This window comes from Apium graveolens, chromosome 5 (assembly GCF_009905375.1).
Source record: "Apium graveolens cultivar Ventura chromosome 5, ASM990537v1, whole genome shotgun sequence".
In the NCBI taxonomy this organism is placed as follows: Eukaryota; Viridiplantae; Streptophyta; class Magnoliopsida; order Apiales; family Apiaceae; genus Apium; species Apium graveolens.
The window spans coordinates 127,295,207-127,320,287 of NC_133651.1; the positions used below are offsets into that span (position 1 = coordinate 127,295,207).

The 25,081-nt window shown below is 32.9% G+C and overlaps 4 protein-coding genes across 5 annotated transcripts; 2 read left to right on the plus strand and 2 right to left on the minus strand.

Annotated features, from left to right (window-relative positions):
- Positions 1 to 7,437: 7,437 nt before the first annotated feature.
- On the minus strand, positions 7,438 to 9,775 carry LOC141660371 (protein FAR1-RELATED SEQUENCE 5-like). The gene is made up of 3 exons (XM_074467351.1): positions 9,709 to 9,775; positions 8,135 to 9,037; positions 7,438 to 8,069 (listed from the first exon to the last, which is right to left on the minus strand). The coding sequence occupies exons 1-3, from the start codon at positions 9,773 to 9,775 to the stop codon at positions 7,438 to 7,440; spliced, it is 1,602 nt and encodes a 533-aa protein (XP_074323452.1).
- A 1,485-nt stretch (positions 9,776 to 11,260) lies between these two features.
- Positions 11,261 to 16,719, plus strand: LOC141661444 (mitochondrial dicarboxylate/tricarboxylate transporter DTC-like). Its single transcript, XM_074468452.1, has 5 exons — positions 11,261 to 11,664; positions 14,220 to 14,281; positions 15,207 to 15,568; positions 16,006 to 16,157; positions 16,384 to 16,719. Exons 1-5 carry the CDS (start codon positions 11,485 to 11,487, stop codon positions 16,435 to 16,437), a joined length of 810 nt encoding a protein of 269 aa, XP_074324553.1. The 5' UTR covers positions 11,261 to 11,484; the 3' UTR covers positions 16,438 to 16,719.
- Positions 16,720 to 17,729: 1,010 nt separating this feature from the next.
- Positions 17,730 to 18,740, plus strand: LOC141724476 (abscisic acid receptor PYL4-like). Its single transcript, XM_074526634.1, has one exon. It carries the CDS (start codon positions 17,957 to 17,959, stop codon positions 18,566 to 18,568), a length of 612 nt encoding a protein of 203 aa, XP_074382735.1. The 5' UTR covers positions 17,730 to 17,956; the 3' UTR covers positions 18,569 to 18,740.
- A 142-nt stretch (positions 18,741 to 18,882) lies between these two features.
- Positions 18,883 to 21,383, minus strand: LOC141724474 (laccase-12-like). 2 transcript variants are annotated; one of them, XM_074526633.1, is made up of 6 exons: positions 21,247 to 21,383; positions 20,990 to 21,141; positions 20,662 to 20,906; positions 20,439 to 20,567; positions 19,306 to 20,262; positions 18,883 to 19,220 (listed from the first exon to the last, which is right to left on the minus strand). In XM_074526633.1, exons 1-6 carry the CDS (start codon positions 21,352 to 21,354, stop codon positions 19,090 to 19,092), a joined length of 1,722 nt encoding a protein of 573 aa, XP_074382734.1. In that variant the 5' UTR covers positions 21,355 to 21,383; the 3' UTR covers positions 18,883 to 19,089. The 2 variants fall into 2 exon arrangements, with proteins under 2 accessions (XP_074382734.1, XP_074382733.1); XM_074526632.1 differs by having other exon boundaries at positions 19,306 to 20,295.
- Positions 21,384 to 25,081: the final 3,698 nt, after the last annotated feature.

The window sequence follows — 25,081 nt, forward strand, 5'->3', positions numbered from 1 at the left end:
GTTAAAGATATGCTAAGCCATAAATGGAAGATCTAATTTTCTATAAATAAAAATGACAAGTGACAATTTAGAAAAGCTAATAGCATGTCTTATTACACACGGTGTAAACCAGCAGTTAACTGAGTTATAAAGTTAACACTGGTCCTTAGTCGGTTGTAACAATTTAGATCAAATTTCTTGTAACACTCTCAAGGAGAAGCTAAACTCTTTATCAACAAAGAGCCTATAAATTTTGTAGCAAAACAGTCTTAATTTTAACATAAAATTAAGTAAGTTTTGAAGATCTATATTTTTTATTTTCTGCAAGCTCAAATTCTGCATGAACACATTTCACTACAAGAATTAATTTATTTTGTTCAACCATAAACACTCAAGAAACGCCTAAAAACAGTAAAACACATTCACCCCCCCTCTGTGTGTTATTCATTTCCTAACACTTACTAACAAAGAAAAGTTATGTGATGTCTTATATTGGTAAAAATTAATATCTTATATTGGTAAAATCAGAAATTTACCCATTTTGAAAAAATTCTCGAAATTTGACTACATGACTCAGCCGAAAATACATCATCACTATCTAGGTTTAATAAATTTGAATTATGAGCTCGACGAGAATATCTTACCAATAATTATAAATTTTATAATATCTTATATTAATAAAAATTAATATTTTTGAGGTCTTTATACAATTAAGTCAATTGATATTATATATCAAAATTACTAATTGACTGATTTTACATCATTACATCTGGAACTTGACCCAATATTTAAATATATTCAAAATTTGACATGAGATGTCACAAGCTCCGTTAAAACTATGAAGATATACCAAATCGATTTATTTATTAATGTTTCACTTTAAAATTATTAGGTTTAAAATATTATTCGATGATGGTGAATTTCTCCTACATTCCTATTTTTTCATTTCTCTTTAGAAAAAATTAAACTACAACTATAAAGTAAAATTAATAATTTTCATTAACATGTTATTTGAAAAATGGTAAGACATTTGATGCTTCTTCATAAAAAAATAGTTTATTTATTGCATTATTTCATTAAAGATATATTTATATTCAAATATTTGTGAGACAAATCCTAAATTTTATATTATTTAATTTGATATGGTTATTATAAATAATCATATACATAAAGTCTCTATTTTTTGTGGATTTCTATAGTCCAACATCCTAACTTTATATTACAATCCAATCTAATGGTTCAGGTTTTATGTTTCTAATATTTTAAAAACTAAAATAATAAACTACACAATATAAACGTGTGTTATGGTGTTATACAACGTGTATACGTATGTTATTCAAACTGATCATGTTCTATAAAATTATATGTTCTGCAATGTTCAACTTGTCAAATGTATGAGATTTGCAAGATATTTATTAAAATAGTGATATTTGTAGAACATGATTCACATTATAATACGTTTCACAAAATTTTTTATACTATTTTACTTGCAAAACATATTGGACTCCCATACACAACTAAAAACAATGACTCAATATAACTTAAAAAAATATATTTAAAATTAGAAATAACAAATTTACAAAAAAAAAATTTAGTGTTGAAAAATATTGTACAACTATTTTGAATTATTTGAAAAAGGATAAAACTATAATGCGTTGTACTATTTAATGTAATCCATGTTATGCAATCTAAATAAAAAAATTAATATTAGTCGATATTTGAAATGATTATTAAGTTCAACTAATATTTTAAAAAAAATCATCAAATTGAAAATATTTAAATTTAGAAAAATAATATAAAATGTTATCAAGTTACTATAAAAAAAATATTAGAATCATATATGAAAGAAACTTCAAAATAATTTGAATGATGATATTAGTACAAATTTATCTTCAAATTCTTCAAAACAAAAACTTCTGAATATCAGTAGTTAATCTTTATGATATATGAATTATTTTTATGTCACATTCATGACTGATGCTCTGTCGAGTAAAAATTGATATTATTTGATTGTTAGTGCTATTACGACTACGATAAATAATTAATTGTAATTTATTTATTAGATAATTATAATTTTTGAATAATCACAAATACATGTTATTTGAGTAATTTAATGAATACCAATTAAATATATACATGACCAAGATATCTAGAATATAAATAAACGACACCAACATAATTTACTCGAAATATAATAGATAATAATTTACATACACACATGTGACTTTACCAATATAAAACGATTCAATTTTAATAGTGTATTTCGGAGTTATTGATATATATACTAGAAGAAACTAACAAAGATCTTTTATGTTCTGAAAATAAGAATGATCAATTAAATTTAATTATTTTTCAATGTGTTAAAAACTAAATAGATTATGTCAATTTTAATTTATGAATTGGCAATTATCTCACATCCTATAAAATTAACTTTGTATAATAGAGAAGATTAAAAACTAAGTACACGACTGATATCAACTTTAGTTAATGAATTAAGACATTAGCAATGATATTAAATCAACATAAACGTTGAACTAAAAAAAGAACATTTTTCTTAAAAAATAAATTTATATCAATTATAGTGAAAATTATACTTTGTTGAATATTACGATTGCAGGTCTTGACCACTTTAATTATGTATTACTAATTCTTTTAAATTAAGCAAGGTAATTGTAAATTAGTAATGACTTTAGTAATATAATATCTCATTACTCCGGGTTTATTTGACCAAAACTCAAAAAAATTACTTGACTCTGCAATATACATATATGTTAATTTTTAGTTTTTTTTATAAATACATTGATAATATTTGATGAATTAACTTCAATATTTTTCTTTTACCCTGCTTATATTTATTTAGTAAATACAAATTACACGACACAAACAAGAAAATATGTATTATGATTAATGAGATATATTAAAAACGTTATGAATGTTATTAATATTTTACATAAAAATCATACATATTGATGGATACTCAACTTATATTTAATATGTTTTAGACGTTATACAAATTTTATAAATAAGAAAATGATCAAGAATTTTATTAATATAATTGTATGATATAAAAAAAATTTAGAAAACGACGAGTGACTCGCATAAGTTATTATGCTAGTATTATTGAAACCAGGTCCGAATGATCTTTCCATAAATTTTCACTTCGAGCAAGGAAAAGTTAAATTAAAAAAAGAGCCTCCTCATCTGAAATGGGGTAAAGGACAAATTTAGCCTATTTTTACACAAAATTGTCAAAAATAATCAATTTCTGAAAAGTTGGCCAACTTTAGCCGATGGGATACCCAACTGTGAGTGGAGTATCCACTTTATACAAGATACCTAACTGGCAGTGGAGTATCCCATATATGAATTACCCAACTACCAGTGGAGTATCTTATATAAATTGGGATACCCAACTGACAGTGGAGTATTCAATCGGCCAAAATTGGCCACTTTTTTCAGAATGACTATTTTTGTTAAATTTTTTCAAAAATCGGCTATTTTTGTCATTTTTTCTCTGAAATGTTACTGTTTTCTCTCAAAACTCTATTTCACATACCAAAAGGCTTTTGTTTTGTTACCAAACAAAGCACACTCCAGCTGCATGCTCTACTTGCCAAACAAAAGAGAGAGAGAGAGAGCTTTATGCACATTTCAGGCACCACCCACCCTCTCTGTTCGTGCTGCAAATTAATATGGACTATATGATATTTCGGCTATATTTCATTCAAAAATATGATAGATATTTCATATTTATTCTATAATGATTTAAATTTGGCAAAAACATTAAGCTCGAATAAAATATAATCGCGAATATGAGCATTCGTATATTTTCGCTCAAATTAAATCTCATATTGTTTTTTATAAAATGATCCTACCCGAATATTCAAATATGATCCATGACTCATATTTGATCCGACCCATACGTAGAATATATTTTCAACTCATTATATTTGTAAGTAAATAATTATTTTTTAATTCTTTATATCTTATATAAATTTTAGTTTCCTATAAAATATGACGTTTATGGTTATTATTTTTATAGTATTATATTTATTTTACACCAAATAATCATCTGAATAGTTGAAAAAAATCATACTTAATGTTAGTGGATCATATTTGACTCGTATTCGGTGGAACATAAATTACAAGATTAGAACATGAAATATGGTATCGGCTCATATTCGGTTTGAATTCGGTTCTCGTACCGGCTTATTGATGTGTTTTGATTGCATGGTTAAATTCATGGTGTTTAGAAGATGTAATCTGGAGGAGATGGTGGTGTAAGGATGCCGGGAACGTGTTCTCCGGCCATCCCCGTAATTTTCCGGCGACTGAATTACAAAATTGCAGTTTAGTCCCTGTACTATTGAAGATGGTGAAGTTTAGTCCCTGAAGTTTTTGGAAATTGCAGAAATAGGATTCCTGTTTATAAATTATTTAAAAATCATATTTTATATTTATTTTAATTATAAAAATTCGTTTTTAATTTCTGAAAATCACAAAAACTATTATTTTAATTCCAAAAATTATTTTTAATTTCAAAAATAAATCTGAATCAATTAGTTAATTAATTTTAGTTAATAATTAATTGATTAATTGGTCAATTAATTTGAAAATTAATTGATTAATTGATTTAATTTATTATTAATTGATTTTAATTAATTATTTAATTAGATTTAATTATTTAAAAATGATTTAAAAATTCCATAAAATAGTTTCGAGCTTTAAAATATTATTTTCAAGGCTCGATAATTATTATAAAATTGTTTTGAAGCCAGATTTGGCCAACCGAACCTTGTTTATTGCTTTAAAATTTATCCAACGACCCGTTTTAATTCCGAAAAATATTTTAAAAATCATATTAAATACACGAAAGCCTGTTTATGACCTGAGACTCCTTTATAAATGATATATCATTGATTGTTTGACATGTTACGTGTTATATGTGACTTGTTGCTTGACTGTCGGTCTATATGTTTGGTGTTTACTTGTTTATAACATAACTTTCAATCCGTTAATCGGATTTGGGTAAAATGAAGGGTAGATAGAAGTGTATATCAAATAGAATCGTATGAGTTAAGTATTGATAGATGTTTATGATATGTGACCAGAAGAGGCAAGGTGTAGGAAAGGGAAACAGATAGTCGAGGAGTAGGAGATTGTGATTGGAAGTTAGAGAAGTATAGCAGGCTAATATCAGGCAAGTGTTCTGAACTTTCTCGAAATTAATTGTAGATGATTGATAGTTCCATTCTATATTCCAAATGCTTTGAAGCACTGAACCCTAAACCTTGATTCCAGTTGTTGATCTTTGAGCCGTAAACCTTATTCTTTCTGAACCATTGATTGTTGTATACCCGAATACGAATCACAGAGATACGATACTACTCCACAAATACATACAAACTAAATGCCAAGCACTGACTCAAATTGCTTACATACTCAAACCATTGTACCTTATGCTTTGAAAGACCAAATCCTTGCAACCTTGAAACTTTGATTCTTTTGTTATCCAATTCTTTCATTACCTAACAACCATTCTTTGAAATTGACATATTGATCATTTGTGAAGATTGAATATCCAATGTTGCTTATGATTTTGTTTATTGTTTTACATTGTTTATTCTGTTATTATGTTAGAATTGGATTGTTTTATAAAATTGTGGACCAGATTCGTGGTCAGACCAGATCGGTGGTCAAGTTAGGCCAATATGTGCCTTGAATCCAGTAATTAGAGCAGAGTTGTGTGCCTTTCTCGGGGTTAGTGCGTGACTGATCAGCAGCCTAACCTTGGTTTTTAAAATAAAAATATAATATACAATTCTAAATCATTAATCCTTGTTCACTTGATACCTTAATCCTTTTCACTTGATGATCATTATTCTCAGTCTTGTCATTGTGACTTGCTGAGCTAGTTAGCTCATTTGTGCGATATTGTTTATGTTCTTTTCCAGTTAAGAAGGAACCAGTTGGTAGCGAGGATCCCCAATCCAGTGCAAGAGCTAGGGGTCCACGTTGATCGAGTTAAGCTAGCTGGCAGCTTTTGAGATAGTTTAAGTTTGTAAAAATCTGTAATAATATTTAATGTTCAGTTCTAAGTTTGAATAATTGGGATTTGGACATTTGTAATATAAGTGTGTGTGTGTGGCTTGTGGATATACTTTAACCTGTTGCGGTCCGTGGTAGTTGGTAAGTAGGGTCACTGCATATTACTATTATCTTTATTATTGTTATAAGCAGGTTATAAATAAGGTATGTATATGTGTGTGGACCCCAAATTTCTGACCCGGGTTTGGAGGGCGCCACATTTCATATATGAGTCTCGGCCGTATTCCACTTATTTGCTTCGAGATTGTCGAGTATGTCATGCAGGACAAAGTCTTGAGACAGTCCGGTATGCTGCAGCATATTCCAGATGATCCTATTGACATGTCTGCTCTACGGAGGGACATGTTATCTCGTTGGCAGAGGGACCAACATATGACTACTCTGAGACAGTATCGGGATGAGTGGTACGCTTTTCTTGATGGCCAGATAGAGCCCGTTGGAGAGGGGCAGTACGTGAGCTCCTCCCTTAGGGGATAGTTTTTTGCATCATGTTCTCCTCCGATCTCCCCACAATAATAACACTTGCGAGGCTTGATCTTGATCTTTGAAGTTGTCGTCTCAATTCCACTTTTAAATCTTCTTATTTTTTTCTTCCTTTAGTTTTCGACCTTGGAGGATCGAATATTGGATCATGTTGGTAGTCCTCTTGAGTTTTCGCCTCATGGGTTCTTTCGCTACGCTCTTCATCCGTAAAAGCATCTTCCAAGTATCTCTTCTCTCTATCAATCACACCCATTAAGTATTTATACAGTGAAACGGAACAACTACCGAAAGCAGCTAAATCTTGAAAAGATTTGCACAATGCACCATACCTTAATGGTTGTGACGCACCATCATTACCAATAGCGGGAGGAGCATATGGAAGAGGCCCCGCAATTTTGTTGTCGTTCATTGTCCACCTACCCATGATGAGACTTTCCGGTATCTTGATTTTTTATTTTTTTGTCAAGATAACGGATTATGTGTTTGCAAATCATCCCGAAATGTTTAAACTTCTTACACGAGCATTCAATTTTTTCGTACATGAAAACCGTCACTCGATATTTTCTTCTGCAATTCTCCGGCAGGGTAGCCTTCTCAACCAAATACAGTTTCGACATATAAGTTCCATTTTTTTTGACACTGTTCACGATGTAACATGTACTTTTCATAAGCTCTTTTTAAAAATGTTTGAACATTTCTTTCGTGTAGATTTCGAATGCATGCATTTCCAAGGACGAGTGCAAAACTAATCTCCTTTCCAATTATTCAGTGTCATAATCGGCTTTAACCTCCTTCAGATATTGTGTCTCCAAAGCCTTTTGGGAGTTCTCAATAAATTCCTTCAAACCGGTAGATGATTGCACATATTCATAAAAAAAAAGAATTTATAGAATCGCTTCTTGAAGTTTTAGTCATGCCGGCGGAAAAACGTTGCTTCGTGTAAGCACCAATCCATTGAGTTCTAATAGCATACATGTCATTCAACCAAGCATGATCCTCAAGATCGTGCTTCTCGGCTAATTGCTCCCATCTACCTTCAAATTTTGTAGGTGTCAACGACTTGTACACACATGCATTAAACTCTGTCTCGAAGTCCGGATAGTTTGTGTACAAATAAGACAACTTCTCGAGAAACTTACTACTTATATGCCATGTACAATATGTATGCTTTGTTTGTGGCATAGGAATGACCTCGACAATGGCATTTCCCAATGCAATGTCTTGATCAGTTCTAATTATTCGAGGTGGTTTATTGTCAACGACTTCCAACCATGTCCTCAAAACCCACTTATATGATGTCTTAGTCTCATCCCTTACGAGTGCAAATCCAAATAGTATATTTTGATAATGGTGGTTTACGCCAGTAATAGGTATGAAAGGCATACAATACCTATTTGTCCGGAAAGTTGAATCGAACGTAACCACATTACCAAAATTCTTGTACGCGTTCATGGATCGAGGATCAACCCATACCAAACCCCGTACACGATTCTCATCATCTACATCCACCCGATAAAAGAAATTATCAAAACTATTTTCTTGTAGTTCTTGTAGCAAAAGTAACCTGCACTCCGCATCACCCGAATCAAATACTCGGCGTTGAATATCACGTATGATATTACGTACGTCTTGATTAGAAAAACCAAGATTTTCAACACCCCCTTTATCTCGCTAAGAAACTTCATTACTTTGCTCGTCTCAATTCCCGATTTGTTAAACAACTCAATCAATGATCGCGTCATAGGATCTATGTTGAGTGATCTTTGAAAAAATTGAACTTTTTCCGGCGACACCAATTTATGATTGTGTTCTAAATCCACCGAACTAATTTGCCATTTGTCCATCTTCACTTTGTGAACGACACACATTCGAGCACCACAATTCGTTCGTGGAATTACCTCCCTAACTCGTTTTCCTTTACCAAAATCCAACGACGTCGCTCCCACCCTTCCACCTTTTCGACAAATAAATAAACGGTATGATGGTTCATTTGTGTTTGTTCGCCTATAAGTATTCCTAATTATTATCTCAAATCCCTCTTTTCGACCATAATTCCTATAAAATGCTTCCGTATCATCCAATGTATCGAAAATCTTGCCGACATAAGACACAACATCGTTACTATTCTTAAATACATGATTCTTTTTCTCAACATTTTTCTCATCTTTTACGTCATCAACATTTTCACCGTCAAAATTATCACCACCAACGTTATCATCAACATTATGACCGCCAACATTATCACCACCAACATTATCAAAATCAACATTATCACCACCAACATTATCAACATTATGACCACTAATATTATCAACACCAATATTATCACCACCAACATTATTCATATTATCATCACTATCAAGATTTACAATATCTTCATCGACAAATAACTTACGACTAGCTACGGGGTTTCGTCTAACGGGGGTATAATAATCGTAATTATCATTTTCACTAGAAGAACTACAATCTTTAAATAAAAAAGAAGCCATCAACAATCAAAAACTAACCTTTTGAGATCACCTTTGATGAATCAATAACCAAAAAATTTGAAATTGTTGAAAATAAATTGTAAATTGTAAAATAAGGAAGAAGAAATGAAGTATCAAACAAACTGTGAACACGTCTCCAATAATGTTTCATTGCTGGAGTGACCCATTAAAAATGACTATCAACCAACTTTTGGAGCCATTAAAGGAGAGTTCCTTCCGCAATCATGCATTGCGCCACTCCCCTTGCAGCAATGAGTAATTGTGGGAGGACGCTGATTTAAATGTAACGGTTCTTTATTTTTTCTAATTCATTTTTTTTGTTAAAAATGAATTTTTAAATATTTTTTTGAAATTATATTTTGATATTTTTGAATTAATTTTTTAAACTAAAATATTTAAATTAAATATTGAATTTAAATTTGTGAGTTTATTATTACGAAATATTGTGAGTTTTATATTTTTTAAAATTATCATATGAGTTATTTTAGTTAAAAAAAATAATATTATCAATTTTAATAATAAAATTTATATTATTAATTTTATGTGAATTCAACCTTATTTTTTGTGTAAATATTAAATCAATATCAATTTTTGTGCCAATAATAATAAAAATTGACCGGTCAAACGTTGAGGAGTTTGACCGATCTACCACATTGGCTCATTGCTGCAGAAAGGGTTGCCGCTTTGAAGCATTGCTGTAGTGGTTCCTGCCGCATTGTGTAATTGCGGCAGATTAGTCAACAGTCCCCCCTCAGCTTCCGCAATTTTTTTTTGTGCCTAAGTTTAATTTTTGTTTTTTAAAATTCCGATTTTCAGCCTATAAATAGTGCTCTTGTAATCTCATTTCTTTTCATTCTACATTTTCTCTTCTCTAAACATTCTCTTCTCTATTTTCGAAAAAATGGTTTTTTACTATGATTTTGACAATAATAAAGTAATTATTGATGGTATTGCTTACGACGGGCCCGAGGGAGAAGAAGACATGGAAATAGCTCTTCGCCGTATTCAAATGGCGCTTGAGCGCAAGAAAAAAAGGAAAATGAGGCGAAGGCGGAAAAGTCGAAGAAAAAGAAGGACGACGATAAGGGTGATAAAGGCGGTTCCTCCAACACCGTTAAAGGTTGATCATTCTCGTCGGAATAAAATATTTAAGTTATTATGTATTTCTTTTAAAAAAATGTACTTCAATTATATTTGAATGAAATTAAATATTTAATGTTTTATTTTTCTTGTAGTTGTCCAATTTAATTTATGAAATTTTAATTATAGTAAACAAATATAATGCTAAAAATTGAAAATGTGGAAAACTAAAAAAATGAAATTTTATCAAATTTTCGTATAAAAAAATATAAAACAACTTAGCCCCACGAATGTTAAACATTTTTTTGTACCAAATTATATAAAAATACACTCGGCCACCTGAAGCATTGTTTAATTGCGGCAGTCGCAATGAAACAACGTGGCACTTGGCTCTTCAACCACCGGCCGCAGTATTTTATTTATGTTGGGGCTGTGGTTAACACCTCCCGCATTGACGCATTGCGGGAGGGATTTTTTCTACCATTTTATCCTCATTTATTTTTTTAAATGGAAAAATTATTTATAAAAAAATATTTAATTCATCATAACTTCATTAAACAGTACAAATGTGTTATTATACATATTTTGACATATTTAAAAATTTAAATTAAATTTGATTAGAATTCACTCAAAAAAATTTTAGACAAAGACGACACCTTTCGATCAATAAACAATTTTAGCAATACTCCATTCATACATTTCAGTTACTAGGTTTTTTATGTTTTTCATTAAAACTAATATTTTAATTATTTTCCGATTATATATATCTAATTTAATTTAAAAATTTTAACTCATTATACAATTGATAATAAATGGGAAATAGTAATAAAATTAGATAATATAGAACACATGGTTGTTAAAATTAATTATATATTTTTAACTCCGTTATTATCGGAAAAAAATTAATTCATTAAAATATAATTTTTTATTATTTTAGAAATTAAATCACTGCTGCATTGTCTCATTCCGGTAGATCCTCCGCAATGAAACAATACGGGTCAATTCGGTGATTACTAGAACCACCGGGGTTGTGAACTAAAACCCTTCCCTAAAAGAAATATTAAGTTAAATTAGTGAGCCTCCTCATCTATCCTTTATGAAAATCTGAAATGTTAGTGGTTTCTCTTAAGACTGTGTTTTACAAACCAAAAGGCTTTTGTTTTGTTACCAAAAAAAGCACTCTCCAGCTGCATGCTCTACTTGCCAAACAAAAGGGAGAAAAAGTTTTATGCATATTTCAAATAACCTCTCTCTCTCTCTCCCTCCCCGTAATGCTCAGTATTTAAAGAGGAGTGAATTGTAATTAGGGCTACAAAAGGCAGGGTCATTTTCTTCATCAACAAAAATGGAGAAAGAAGGTACTGGAGATGCTGCTAAGGGAAGTATTGTATTGCCATTTGTTCAAGGAGGACTAACTGAATTGTTAAGTGCCACATCCCTACGTTTGGGATGGTCATTGAGATACAAACTCATTTATCATAATTTGTCATCTACACAAAGGACTGTCTACCAATCCTATTTCAAGGTCTCTCTCTCTCTCTCTCTCTCTCTCTCTCGCCCTCCCGCTCCCTCTCCCGCTCTCCCCCCCTCTCTCTCCCTCTCTCTCCCCCTCTCCCTCCCGCTCCCTCCCCCGCTCTCTCTCTCTCTCTCATTAGCTCGTGACCTGATGCTTTGCTTGAATAAACAACTTAACAATCAAATCTAAAATGCTGAAATTGCTACTGTGAGTGAATAAAGGTTAATAATGTATATTGTGGCACTACTCATACTGATACTCCCGGGTCTAGTAGGTTCATTTTACACAGTTTATGTTGCTTAGGATCACTCTGCAACATAATGTGTACCAAAATTCAGGGACAAAAAATTATGCTACTTATCCACAATGAACAAAATCATCTTTCATTTTGTTGGTCTTCATTTAACTTATTGGGGCAGTTTCGTGCATCATGATTTGTTCCACCACATCTCTTGCACGTGCGCAGCTTTCCTTGAGTCTGATTCTGGGTCGTTTCTTTCCCAGATGGATCCCGCTGGCTATTTTTGGCCTGCCTTTTGTTTTACACTTGCTGGGATCTTTGATAGTAATTTGAGACATGTTATTTAACTGACTTGTCTCCGACATAGTAGGCTGCCTTCTTAGATCAGCATCCAGATGAATCCGTTTTGATACTATCAAACTGCTTAGTTATATAATATGCAAAACAATTAAAGCAATAGTTATAAGGCTTCGATGCTGCACTGCCCTTCCATATACTTGATTCATAAAAAGTGCGGAACTTCCAGGCTTCCAATATACCAACTTCTTTTTCATTTGATTCAACTTGATCATTATCCAATTCTTCATTGACTTCAGAAGTACTGTATCTAGTTCTTAATTGTCCATCTTTATATAATGTATGATAACTAACCTGCTATGGAGGGACCTTGTTTGAAGTCCGACCAGTTTCTTTTAACAAACATGATATTTTAGCAGAACCAGTTCCACGTCTCTGATATTCGTCCCTAACAATCTTGGTTTGTTGTTCATGACATAGTTTATCGGCCCAACATAGATGGAGTTTTTATCGGCGACACAATTATTGGATGCGTATTAATGGCATAAAAACTCTTGATATACCAATTTCCAACACTGGTTAGGTGTACTGTCATATGAGCCTTGCCAAATTCTTTTGGACTCAATTCTATGTTTCACTTCCCTTCACGTTTATCAGCTCCTTTAAAACCTCCATTGTTGCACAGAAAATATCTTCTTATAAGAATACCATCTTTTGATTTAGTAGATGAATATTTCTTATAGCAAATCCTTGTTTTAAAGCAAATTTTTTATAAAACTCGAAGCAACTTTACTATCCGGAAATTCCATACTTACACGAGGCTTTGATGTGTCATTATGTTCATCGAAATCTTCGTGGAGGTATTCATTTATACTGTAATCTGATTCTTCAATATTCTGCACTTCACTTTGATTTTTTTCCATGCTTAACCACTCATTCTTATCTATCTCACCTGTACACTGAATTTCTGACTGGTCGTCTGACTCCATCAATAATTGACGCTAAATATATTTTAGACCCTAATTCTAAATATGAGTAAGAGGTCAAACAAGGATATATTTGGATTTTGGGTGGTAAGAATATTGGTTTGAAGGAGATTGAGTATGAAAGAAGAGATCATGAAGCCCCTCGGAACTGCTCACTGCTCAGAATGTGTGTACGTAAGATATAGACATTTTGAGATAAATACCATACCTACGTCGTTTAGGAATATTTCCTCAGGTATATACCTGAGGTTGACCTGAGGAAAAGTTTTCTCAATTGTATTAATTAGCAAAATTTATTTTTATTGCAAGGCTGTAGAGTTTGTCGTTCAAATGAATCGCAGAACTTGTAAAATCAACCTTGCCTCCGCAGGATTTCAATCATGAGTCACATATTAATATCTTTAGGCTTTGCCCATCACTTTTACACTGTTAAAAAATGAGGGGAAGAGCTGACATCGGAAGCATCCAAAATTTGAAGATGTGGATTTGTAACTTAAATTTGTGGTTGCAGTATAAGCATCTACTATATGAATAACTTTTTAATTTTAACACATTTGCAACTCCAAATTGACGAGGGATTATTTCTTAGAGATCCAATATATGTTTCGATGGTGTAGGATTTGTTGGTTCCAAAAAAAGGGAACTCCTGATCTCCAGTTTCAAATTTGTGTTTCATATAAAGAGTGATACGGAGGTTCTTATTATAAGATAAATGTTAGATTGACAAAGTGTGACATCATTTTGGCATAAGTTGCTGGTTTTGGCTGATTGCACATAAACCATCCCACACTTCTCACACTTCTCTGCTTGTTCCTACAACTTTACCAAATATCACTTCTAAGAAGCTAAAGTTCCTGTAATTCTCATGACATGCAAACAACCACTCGTAGTTTTGTAAAATTCGTATGCAAGTCTTTTTTTTTGTAGAACTTGCATATATGGTGCTTGTGCACAGGCGCCTACTTTTGTGTGTTTGTGTAAGAATTCTATGTTCATTGTTTCCAGTTGATAATACTAACAGTGCCACTTTCTTGAAGCAGAGATTTCCAGTTACACTGTTCGTCGAGTCCACAAATAGAGCGTTCCAGTTCGGATCGTTTGAGTGAGTTTACTTTCATGTATTCCCTTTTACTCATAATTCAGAACGCCTGGTTAATTTTTATTTAGTTAAAAAGTAGTATAGCATGTGTGTAAGAGAGTGTGTTGAACATTGTTAACAACTAAAACTTGCATGATGCGACTATTTGAAATCTTAGATTTAAAAGAGACATTACTTTGTCTGTGTTTTGTAAATTGTTTTTTTTAAAATTTATACTTTACATTCTTAAGTCACCATTTAGTTTAATTTAAGACACAGGATAGGAAGGTACAAAAATATCCTAGTAAGCCATGCACAGGCACACATGCAAAAGGACAGCAAGGCGCAAGCCTCAAGATCAGGGACACTCTGAATTGGGAAGACAGTTACTATTTAGTAATCTGTAATTGGAAATATGACTAGGATATTAGTAATTGGAAATATGTCAGCAAGCGAAAGAGATCAACTCTGATTATATACATATATAAACATGATAACACGAGTAATGTATGGGTTGCAGCTTGTATATTTAAGACCAAGTGATAACTTGAAACAATAATCTATTAATTTTAAAGACAAAAGGAATTTAACCTTACAAGTTTGAACCTTTATCTTTCTTAATCACATTATCAATAGATCATTTTTAAGATATTAAATAGCTAAATTATGCTTGATCCCAAAGAACATCTTTGTACAGTGAAAGTCTGTGACAATGGTACTGCATGTAACACATGAACTGATTTAGATTTACAGATTTTACTTTAAGAAAGTGACAGCTACTGAGATTTGCATGATTTCTTCACTAAACTTGTTGATTCCATTTTTATAATGTATATTAGTTTCAGAGTCTAGCAAGTAACTAGGTCTATGTGCTGACTGCTGGTTACATAAATGCCCAATACAACAAGAACATGCTTGTCAGGTCACAATTTTCCTTCATTTGGTATAGGATCTTGAAGCAGAGTTTAGAAGCTACCAATAATGGAAGACCACTAAATCTTAATGAAGAAGCTTCATGTGGGATGGCTGCTGGAGCTATTGGAGCTATTTTTGGCTCTCCGTTAAGTCTAGCAAGTAGTCGTATCCAGGCTAATGCTAAACTGATGTCTGTTCAGCAGTCTTATTTCAGAAATCTGTTGCTTGACCTTTGCCATACTGTTATGGATAAAGGGGTTTTAGCAATGTATAAAGGCGGGGGGCCTTACACAGCTTGGTCTATTGGATTTTATGGAGGAATGTTCGCCTCATATGGTCGAAGTGTCAGTTATTTTAAAGATACCTCCGGTTTAAGTAAATCTCAATCACAATTTGGTAAGACACTTTGTCGAAATTTATAGCTACTCTATTTGTACACGTCTATAATCTGTTTCTTGTAGAACTAAAAATCTTGCAGAAAGCTGCTAAGCAAAGAACTTGATAAGTTTCTTGATAGTGTATATTAGGTCTGTTATAATAGTTGCTCGAATATAAGCTTATAAATTCATTTCACCAAACCCTTTGTATTTCTTAGCATTTTTGTTAGTTTAATAATTATTAAGAAAAGAGATAATATAAAGTTTTCTTAGGGAATTTTTTTCTGAGGGAAGGCTCTCTGAAAGACTAGTAATACTTTGATCAGCCCATTCATCAAAATTAAAATTTACTAGTTTTTAAAGGATTGCATTAGTGTGACAACATAGATAAGGTGTGCTTTGTAGCTCAAGATATGCTTCTCATAATTGCTCTTTCCGCCTCTTCATGTCTTTCAGCTGCCTCCGCTGTTTCTGGATTTGTTGCCTCAGTCTGCGGTTTGCCATGTTTTAATCTTGCTAATGCCTTGAAAAGTTCTCAAATTCATGGGAAGATGATTCTCTACAAAGGATTTAAGAATTACACATCCCGAACTGTCATTTCAGTTATGGTACACTTCCATCTGTCTAGTTCTCTCAAAATTACATGCTTACTTTGATATTTATGTTCATGCACTATGTTTTCCTTCATACAATCAAAGAATCGGCACAAACCATTACTTATTCTCTTGACTAACGATCAGACAGACGATTGTACTAGAATTACATCCCCTCAGTTTAGAGTCTGTGTGTTTAGGCACATTGCTTGTCATTGTTTGGCTGTGTACGTTTTTGCAGGCGATATGGTATTCGTATGAAATTGTTCAAGATGTGTTTTCGGAGCTGCCTTAAATAGAGAATTTCAGTATGTGCAGCTGGGGGCTAGCTTGTCAAGAAGAACTTCAGTATCTAGACTGTCATCTGAACTTAGTGACTCAAATTTGAAACAATATCAGGACTACTATGCATTTGCCTAAATTATGAATTTGGTACGTGGAATTTTAAATTCTGTCTTGCATGTCATTGGTTCATCAATATTACTACAAGTTGAAGTGTTCTTACTTCTTAATCATGACATTTCTTCTTTGTAATGAAACTAATTTTGATCTATTAAAGATTGGGATTACCATAATAGTTTTGAAGTGCTTTGTGATCAATCTCGTATAGGCTTTCCGCTAAGTCACCTAGACAAGCTCAACTCCCTTAATGTATATTATGTGATTTGGGCTGTCTCTCGTAGGCGGGTCCGCAGGACCACTAACCTTCTAAGAGTGTTGACCAACTAGTGTGGTGTTTAGATATAATTAGCCGTTGAACACCGACATCATGTGCGTGAGATCAACATTAACTCGCTCAAATTCAAAGAGAAAACAGCAAGATGCAATACATGTAGATGGTTCCTACAATGCATGATAGCTGGGCGAAATTTGGGTAATTACATATAACAATAAGTTTGGCAAGTAGAGATAGTAGTTGAGGATGGATTTTTAATGCAAATTCTGTTGATGAAACTGTATTTAGTTTTTTTTAGAAAGAACGCGTAGTACCATTTCTAGATCGGCCTGCTGCGTGAAGTATGAGCTTTGAAAAGATATATCAGAGTTTTTATACCTGTATATAAACATCAAGTTGAAATGTAACAAAGCCCTGGTATGCTAAAACGAAAAATTAAGTTACCTGCAAACTTAGGTATTACATATTCAAATTCAGCACCTTAAGCTATTAAAAACTTATGCTATTGTGATAAATAATCCTCGTACATGATAAGGACTCGGTGTATTTACGCTAAAAATTGTCATATTATATGTGAGCATCTGCCCCCACCGATAAGAAACTGAAAATATACATTAGTTATAACAAGATACTTGTAATAAAATAGCCTAGTTGAAGCAACTTGATATATATCCATGCAATTATTTAAGAAGAAAAGTACATGAAAGCCATCGCACACTTAAAGATCTCACAATCCACACACATTACATATTCGTTGTACTATAATGTTAATTTTTGGTTGTAAACAATAAATAAATAAACTAAATCGTAAACTACAAAGAAAGTACGTAGATGTTGAGATGAGAAAAATGAAATAAAGATGCGTCCAACAAATATTTATTTATGCAACTTGATCATCAACTTGCACATCCGGCTAGCTGCGTTTTCTCACCCATTTGCCCATATCTTATTCAATTTTTCCATCCCAACTTCAACTTGTCTTATCAAAACACTCGTCCTAACTCCGCTCATGTACTTGCATCATAGCGCTTATCTCTCCTTCTTAATATCAAATTTATATATTAACATGTATATTTGTTATGTGATAATATAAGTAACGTGATACATCTCATAACAACTACCCAAAACCTTCTCAAAGATGCCTTCATCTCTTCAACTCCAAAAGATCCACAACACACAAGACTTGCATAAACCATCTCACACTACAACATGTCCAACAATCCCCCCATCCATATCTTCCCCGGAGAACATACTCAACCATCACACGCACGTTCTCGGTCCTAACCAGTGCAGCTCCGCGGTGATCCAGACCATCTCAGCCTCACTCTCCACCGTGTGGTCTCTTGTCAGGAGTTTCAACAATCCGCAAACCTACAAACACTTTCTCAAGAGCTGCCAGATCATTGTCGGTGATGGTAGCGTTGGATCACTAAGAGAAGTCTATGTTGTGTCAGGTTTGCCAGCAGATTCTAGTAGAGAACGTCTCGATATTCTAGACGATGAAAGGTATGTGATGAGTTTTAGCATAGTAGGTGGAAATCATAGGTTGAATAATTACCGGTCGGTGACCACTTTGCATGCTAAAAATGAAGGGAATGAGACTGTGGTTGTGGAATCGTATGTTGTTGATGTGCCTAAGGGGAATTCCAAGGAGGAAACTTGCGATTTTGCGGATACTATAGTGAGGTGTAATTTGCAGTCTTTGGCTAAAATTGCAGCGGACTTGGATTGTGGTACGACTGCCTTATGAGTATGTGATCAACGCATGTGTGATTTTCCGTTTTTTAGTTAGATTATTGTGTTTATATAGATTTCTTGGTTTCTTGATTTTGCTTTGTCTGCTGCCTTAGTGTTACGGTAGATCTGTACATGTTTGTAGTTATGTTGATCAATTCATATTTATCTATCAACTTTTTCATATACAGAGAGGTTTACACTTAAAATGAAAATCAAAATCATAAACTCATGTAATACCATTGACAGGAGCCCAATGGAATTTTACTCAAGAAACTGGTAGAATTAATTATAAATATAAAAAAATACAAGTATACAACAACTGTATTGAGCCATCAACCAAGAAACTTGCTCCTCCTGTGTTAAAAGCAGAAGACCATATTTTTCATGATCCTGTTTAATTGTTTTTTTTGATCAAAAAAATACCACCAATTCGAAAGAAAACAGACCCCAATGCGGGTAATAATTGTACTGAATTATAACCGGAAAAAGTAGGCAGTGTCCCTATTTAAAGGCCGGTAACTTAAGTGATGTCTATTAGCACACCGGAAAATCTGCAGGGGGGTGCTCTAGAGATTCCAATTCCCCAACTCCATTGTCAACAACAAAAGCCATGGCTAAACCCCAAGTGATGTGAACATCCAAGTGACAATGCATTATCCAAACTCCTGTCATCATACAAAACAATTAATTCGTTAGAATGTTGAACCCTTTCTTTTTTGTTTTCTCTAAGTCAGTGTTTAGTAATTTTACCAGGATTGTCGGCAACAAATCTAATGACAGCCCATCCGCTGACCGGTAGACTAACTGTATTACGAAGTGGTGGATCAACCAGGTTGAATTTAGATGTATCGGTTTTAGGATTGAAGTTTCCGAATCCCTCTGCAATTATGTAAAAGTCGTATCCATGGAGATGAATAGGGTGGTTTTCAGCTGTGAATATACTTGTGCCTTGTAACACCACTTGCACATTTGATCCATACTTCAGCCTGTATAGTTTAGTCCCCCTTGTTGGTTGCCATAACCAACGGCTAACATTACCGGTGTAATCAAATTTCACTGGGGGAGCTGCTGGAAAATCAGTAGTAAAAACTCCTGGAATCCCTTGATGATGTGCTTGTAATAATGAGAAGTTTGATGGTAGTACAAATGATACATTGTTCATACTAGCTGTGAAGCGAGTCCGGTTTGGAGCTTGACATGTGTTAGCGTTGGCACCTGAGGGGCATCTGTTTAGGCCTAAACCAACTGTAAAGAAAAGGCTCTCATCTATGTCTGTTGGTACTTCAACTTTTCTGGGGCTTCTGAAGCTGGTAGAGAATCTTGTTGCTGTGGCGGTGTCATTAAATGCGGGCAGAGAAGGTAAGACAGGCTTGATAGAGGTTCCTTTGGCTGGGCAAGGTGCACTTTTGTATTCAAGAATGGCTGTGGTGGTAGTGTTGTCAAAAGGTGCATTTTGGGCACTGGCATAAGCACGTGCTGCTATGTAGTAGCGAGAAGGTGTTTGATCAGCGTTTATTAACACATCGGTTGTCTGACCTGGTCCGAGCATGAGTGTATTGGTGGTGAAGGGTTTAACATAGGAGGCGTCAGCACCAACAACAGTCATCTTGTGGTTAGCTATGGCGAAGAAGAGTTGTTGGTTTAGCGCAGAGTTGACGACTCGCAGAAGGTTAGTTTCTCCTGAATCCACTGGAACAATCACAGTTTCTGTGGAAAAGCAAAACAGGGCAGCCAGTAGAGCTGTTATATGACTTTCATTAGCAAATTGATATTAGTTAACTGACTTAAGTTGTGATCGACTTTTAAGCCATAATTAATTTATTGCTAGAAGAAAAACATGTTTGACATAAAAGACTACCCAGTATATTTTACTTCACTGATACCTTTAGTGGAGCAATTGTAGAGGTCACCAGGTTGGCCATTTATAGTATATGCATCAGATACATTAGGAGCTCCTCCTGTTGTTGTAGCTTCTCTAATAACGTCGATTGGGTTTGCATTCCACCATTCACCTGATCATTGTTACGATAATCATCAATAAATATTAAAGTGATTGTGCAGAGCTAATTTGTTAACTGAGAAATTGAGTTTGAGACTAGGAATTACCAAGAAGTAAGGGTGTTTGACGGTTTGGGTTTTGGAATGGATAAGATTGTCCTTGTCTGGGATGAATAATAAGAGCTCCATAGACAGTGGCTCTAAGCCATGAACTGTGTGCATGCCACCAAAGTGTCCCCTCTTGCCCTTGTATTGTGAACCGATATGTATAACTCTCCCCTGGCCTAATCGGACACTGGGTGATAAATTCAGGTCCATCTGCCCATGCTGTCCTCATTTGACGAACCCCATGCCTGTAATTTAATTTTTAGTGTGCAGCAGCAGCATTATACGTTAAGAAACGAAAAGGGCATTTGAACAACTTGCATGCACTTACCAGTGAATGGTAACATTATATCGAGCTCTATTCACAACTTTGACCACAAGAGTATCACCATTATTCACTTCCAAGGTCGGTCCTGGAAACTGCCCATTGACGGTAATGGCGTTGTGAGTAGTGCACAGCCTCTTCACTGGTGTTGATTCAACCTTTTACAAACCAAAATTGCACTTAATTACTAGTATGAATAACATGTGCTTTTAAAAACAACCATAAAATACCCAAAAAGGAAAAAAATAAATAATCAGACGTACAACAAAGTGATGGTAGTGAGTTGTAGGGTGCGCTTTGGCGAACAGAAACAGCAAGCTTAGGAAGAAGAAAGAGTGGAAGAAAGTGGCAATGCTGCTCATAGCCTTCATGTTTTGCTTCACTCTCTGTGAATAAGAGTTGTAAGTAATTAGATTATGAAAAAGAATGAGAGATGTAATTTTGTTTTTATAGCACAAGATATTGAGAGAAAGGGGGGTGGTTTAAGGTTGGCAGATTAGGTTTTGATTGAGCATAGATGGTGAGATTAGAGGTTAAACTTGGTGAAAATCAAACCGAGTTGGTGCACCCACTAGCCTATGAAAATGGCTCAATATTTTCTTAAGAATGGATGATGGTTTTACTCTTGGCATATGAATACATTAGTGTTTTTTTTCGGGTTAAAATATCAAGTAGGTGACTGATTGCGTCCAAAAAACTCAAGTAGACCACTCATTGCAAATTTTACTCAAAATGATTATCAAGTAACTTAATTTGATCATTCCATTAAAGTCAAAAAATGAAACTTGCCAAAATCGAAAAATGTTAACACGTGAGAGTAGGGCTCGTTCTGAGCTTCAATATGGTTATTAAAATCCATTTTTTGACTCATAAAATTATGATGAAATCTCTTTTTTAATCTTCAGAATCTTGAAAATAACACAAGTTGGGAGAATTAAAGCCATATTTCATCAAAATTATGTGAGCCAAATGGAAAGTTTTAGTAATCATATTAAACCCCAAAACGAGCTCTATCATTATATGTAACCATTTTTCAATTTTGGGTGATTTCAATTTTTAACTTTATAGAAATGATCATATTAAATTAATTAATGATCACTTTGAGTCGAATTTGGAACTAGTGACTTACACGAGTTATTTGGACGCAATCAGTCACCTACTTAATGTTTAACTTTGAATGGGATGTTCATGTTTTATGTGTAGAAAGTTAAATTTATGAGCTTGTGTTTATTGTTCATCTTTCAAATCAAGATGGTCAACCCCTATTTTAAAGAAACAAATTTCCACAACCACTCTGTTTCTAGAGTTGCATTGCATACCTCTTAATAATTAAAGTCAGCATACGCAAATCAAATTTGATCACTGCTCACTAGCCCTCAATTTCTTTTCATCTTTAGCTTCCTCCAATTTAATTGGACTTCAGTGTGATGAATAAAATTTAAATATTATTTTGAGTAAACTACTATGGTTGTACTTGAAGTTTACCCGCCATTAATTTAATATTTTAAAAAAATTGGCTACATGTCATTTTTGGAAGGAAAACACACACATTATTTGCTTCTTAAAAAAAGACTTAATTTGAAAACCGGTCACCACAATACAAAAGTAAGTAAGTAAAATTGAGTTATCACTTTATAATTTATTATAAATTTAGGACGTGTTTAACATTAACTACAACAACAATTTTTTGTTAAAAATAATTATAACTATTGAATAAAATTTAAAAACTATTTTTTCTGAAAAATAATTTTAACATAAAAAGTGTTTTTTGAGAAAGTAGTTTCCCAATTTTTTATAAAGGTCTTTTTCAATTTTTACAAAAATTATTAGTAATTTCATCATCAAATATCGCCAAAAATTTTAATTTCTTTAATTTTAGATCAATATATATATATATATATATATATATATATATCAAACATATTATCAAACATTATCTAATTTTTATAAAACACCAACAATTTTTCTAATTGCATATCAATTTTAAAAATAATACTAGACAGCCTTACTCTCTATAATTTAATACGAACAATTTGCTATAAGGCACAGTTGGAAACTTCAAATACAAATTATGTTTGAAATTTTTTATGGAGCTTAGCTTAGACTCGATCTGAGCACTCATTCACATATTTACTAAAAATAATAAAAAAAACATTTACTTGAAGTGAAATCTACATATAATTTCCTACCTTCAAATTATGATTGCGAAGCAGGAGCGCCTCATCCAAAATCAAAATCAAACTTCAACAAAGAACCAATATAGTCTTGTTAAATTAGGTGACAATACATGTGTCACCAACAATTCTGTTCTGTAAAAATACTAATTGTTCTACCAACAATTCTGTTAATTCTTACAATGACTTGAAGTTTAATACACCAATGTCTTTTATTAGGTTGCCTATACGAGATTCGATAATCTTATCTTTGGTTTTTTAATTTGGTATTATGTTTGTAAGTTTTATCCTTGTCTTAAAATATTAGAAAGTTAAACCAACTCCATGTCCTGACATGTATATTTGAAAATCTTATAAAAAATATGACTCCTAGTATATTTCAGTTTCAACAATATCTTTTATAATTAATCATTATAAATTTAATAATATTAAATTTAAATTTTATCAGTAAAAATTATAAAAAAAAGGTAAATTAGGAGGAAAATAAATATATTATTGATGAAAATAAAATAAAAAAAAACACTAATGCTTCCTTCAATATAAGGGAGTAATTATTAAGGAGCATTTTAGGAGAGTGTTAGAGCATTATTTCACGTAAAATTCCTTATATTTTAAGTTAATAGTGAGATATCCATGTTTTTGTTGTTGTTAGAGTATCTCCAATATTAATATCTATAAGAATTTGCTAAAAAATTTAAAACACAAAATAACTAAAATTTTAAATAAAGGGATTGTTTTGAATCCAATAGAATCGGTTATAATAACAATGAGTATAATTTTTGATAAAAGGAAATTTTGATTCAACATATATAGCCAATGAATCATGATGTCTAAACCTTTTTCATAGAGATGTGGTGCATTAAATTGCTATTTTTTTTTAACATATAATGTACCAGGTAAATATTATAGCTAAGAATTTTTTAACTACTGAAAATGCTAATAGACGGCAATGAGGACATTCCTTGTAAAAAGCAAAGGTCAGCAGGTGCATTTGTATAGTACCCGTAATTATCAATTGAAGTTCGAGAAGGTCTTACCTGCACCTCTTTTTTTTACAACTATCAATTACAAAGATCCACTGATTTGTATGGTAATTGCATTTTCTGAAATATTTAGTATATTAATGTCAAACACTGTGTTCAAACCGATTTTCTCGAGCATATCTGAATTTTCTTCAGGCTGTGATGCCTTTTTTCTTAGTTTTAACCAACTTCAAATACTTGATCCTGAATTAATATTAGGTACATACAGAAAGTATGCAGTTGCTTCTTTAGAATCATCCTATCTTTTACTTCTTACTCCAAATATAAGAAGCCTTCTTTACTCATATAAGCAGACCATCTGTTTCAGTTCATTTTCTGCTATATTAACTTCATTGCTTGAATTGCAACTTCACTGCCAACTCTTCAAACGTAGACCTTCCAAGTTGAAACTACCTGTATTAAACTGCTACTGCCGAAAAAAAGCATCTCTTTCCAAGTGCTTTCAGATTGGTTACCTCCCAACCGTATCCCTCCGTATAACATTCCATCTGGCATTGGCGTGATAAAATTATATAAGATGAAACCTCAAGTAATTGAACTAAATGAATGGATTTTAGCATACAAAAGAGCCTGGAGAAGTTTTACGTACAGTGTCTAAGATTCCGCCATTTTCCTTTATACCACCAATGGCATATATGTTACCTCCCATCACAACAGCACCAGTGTACGCCCTACTGTTGCTCATACATTCCCCAATCATCCATGAATTCATGCGAGGATCAAAAATCTCAATAGTTGAGTGTATATTACCTCCATCACACCCTCCCAAAGCATATCTGCAAAGAGTTGTTTTATTATAATCTTTACACAGAAATTTAAAACGGAGTTTAGGGAATCATAGCAGGATCCAAAATGATAACATACACGCAAAAGTTATATAA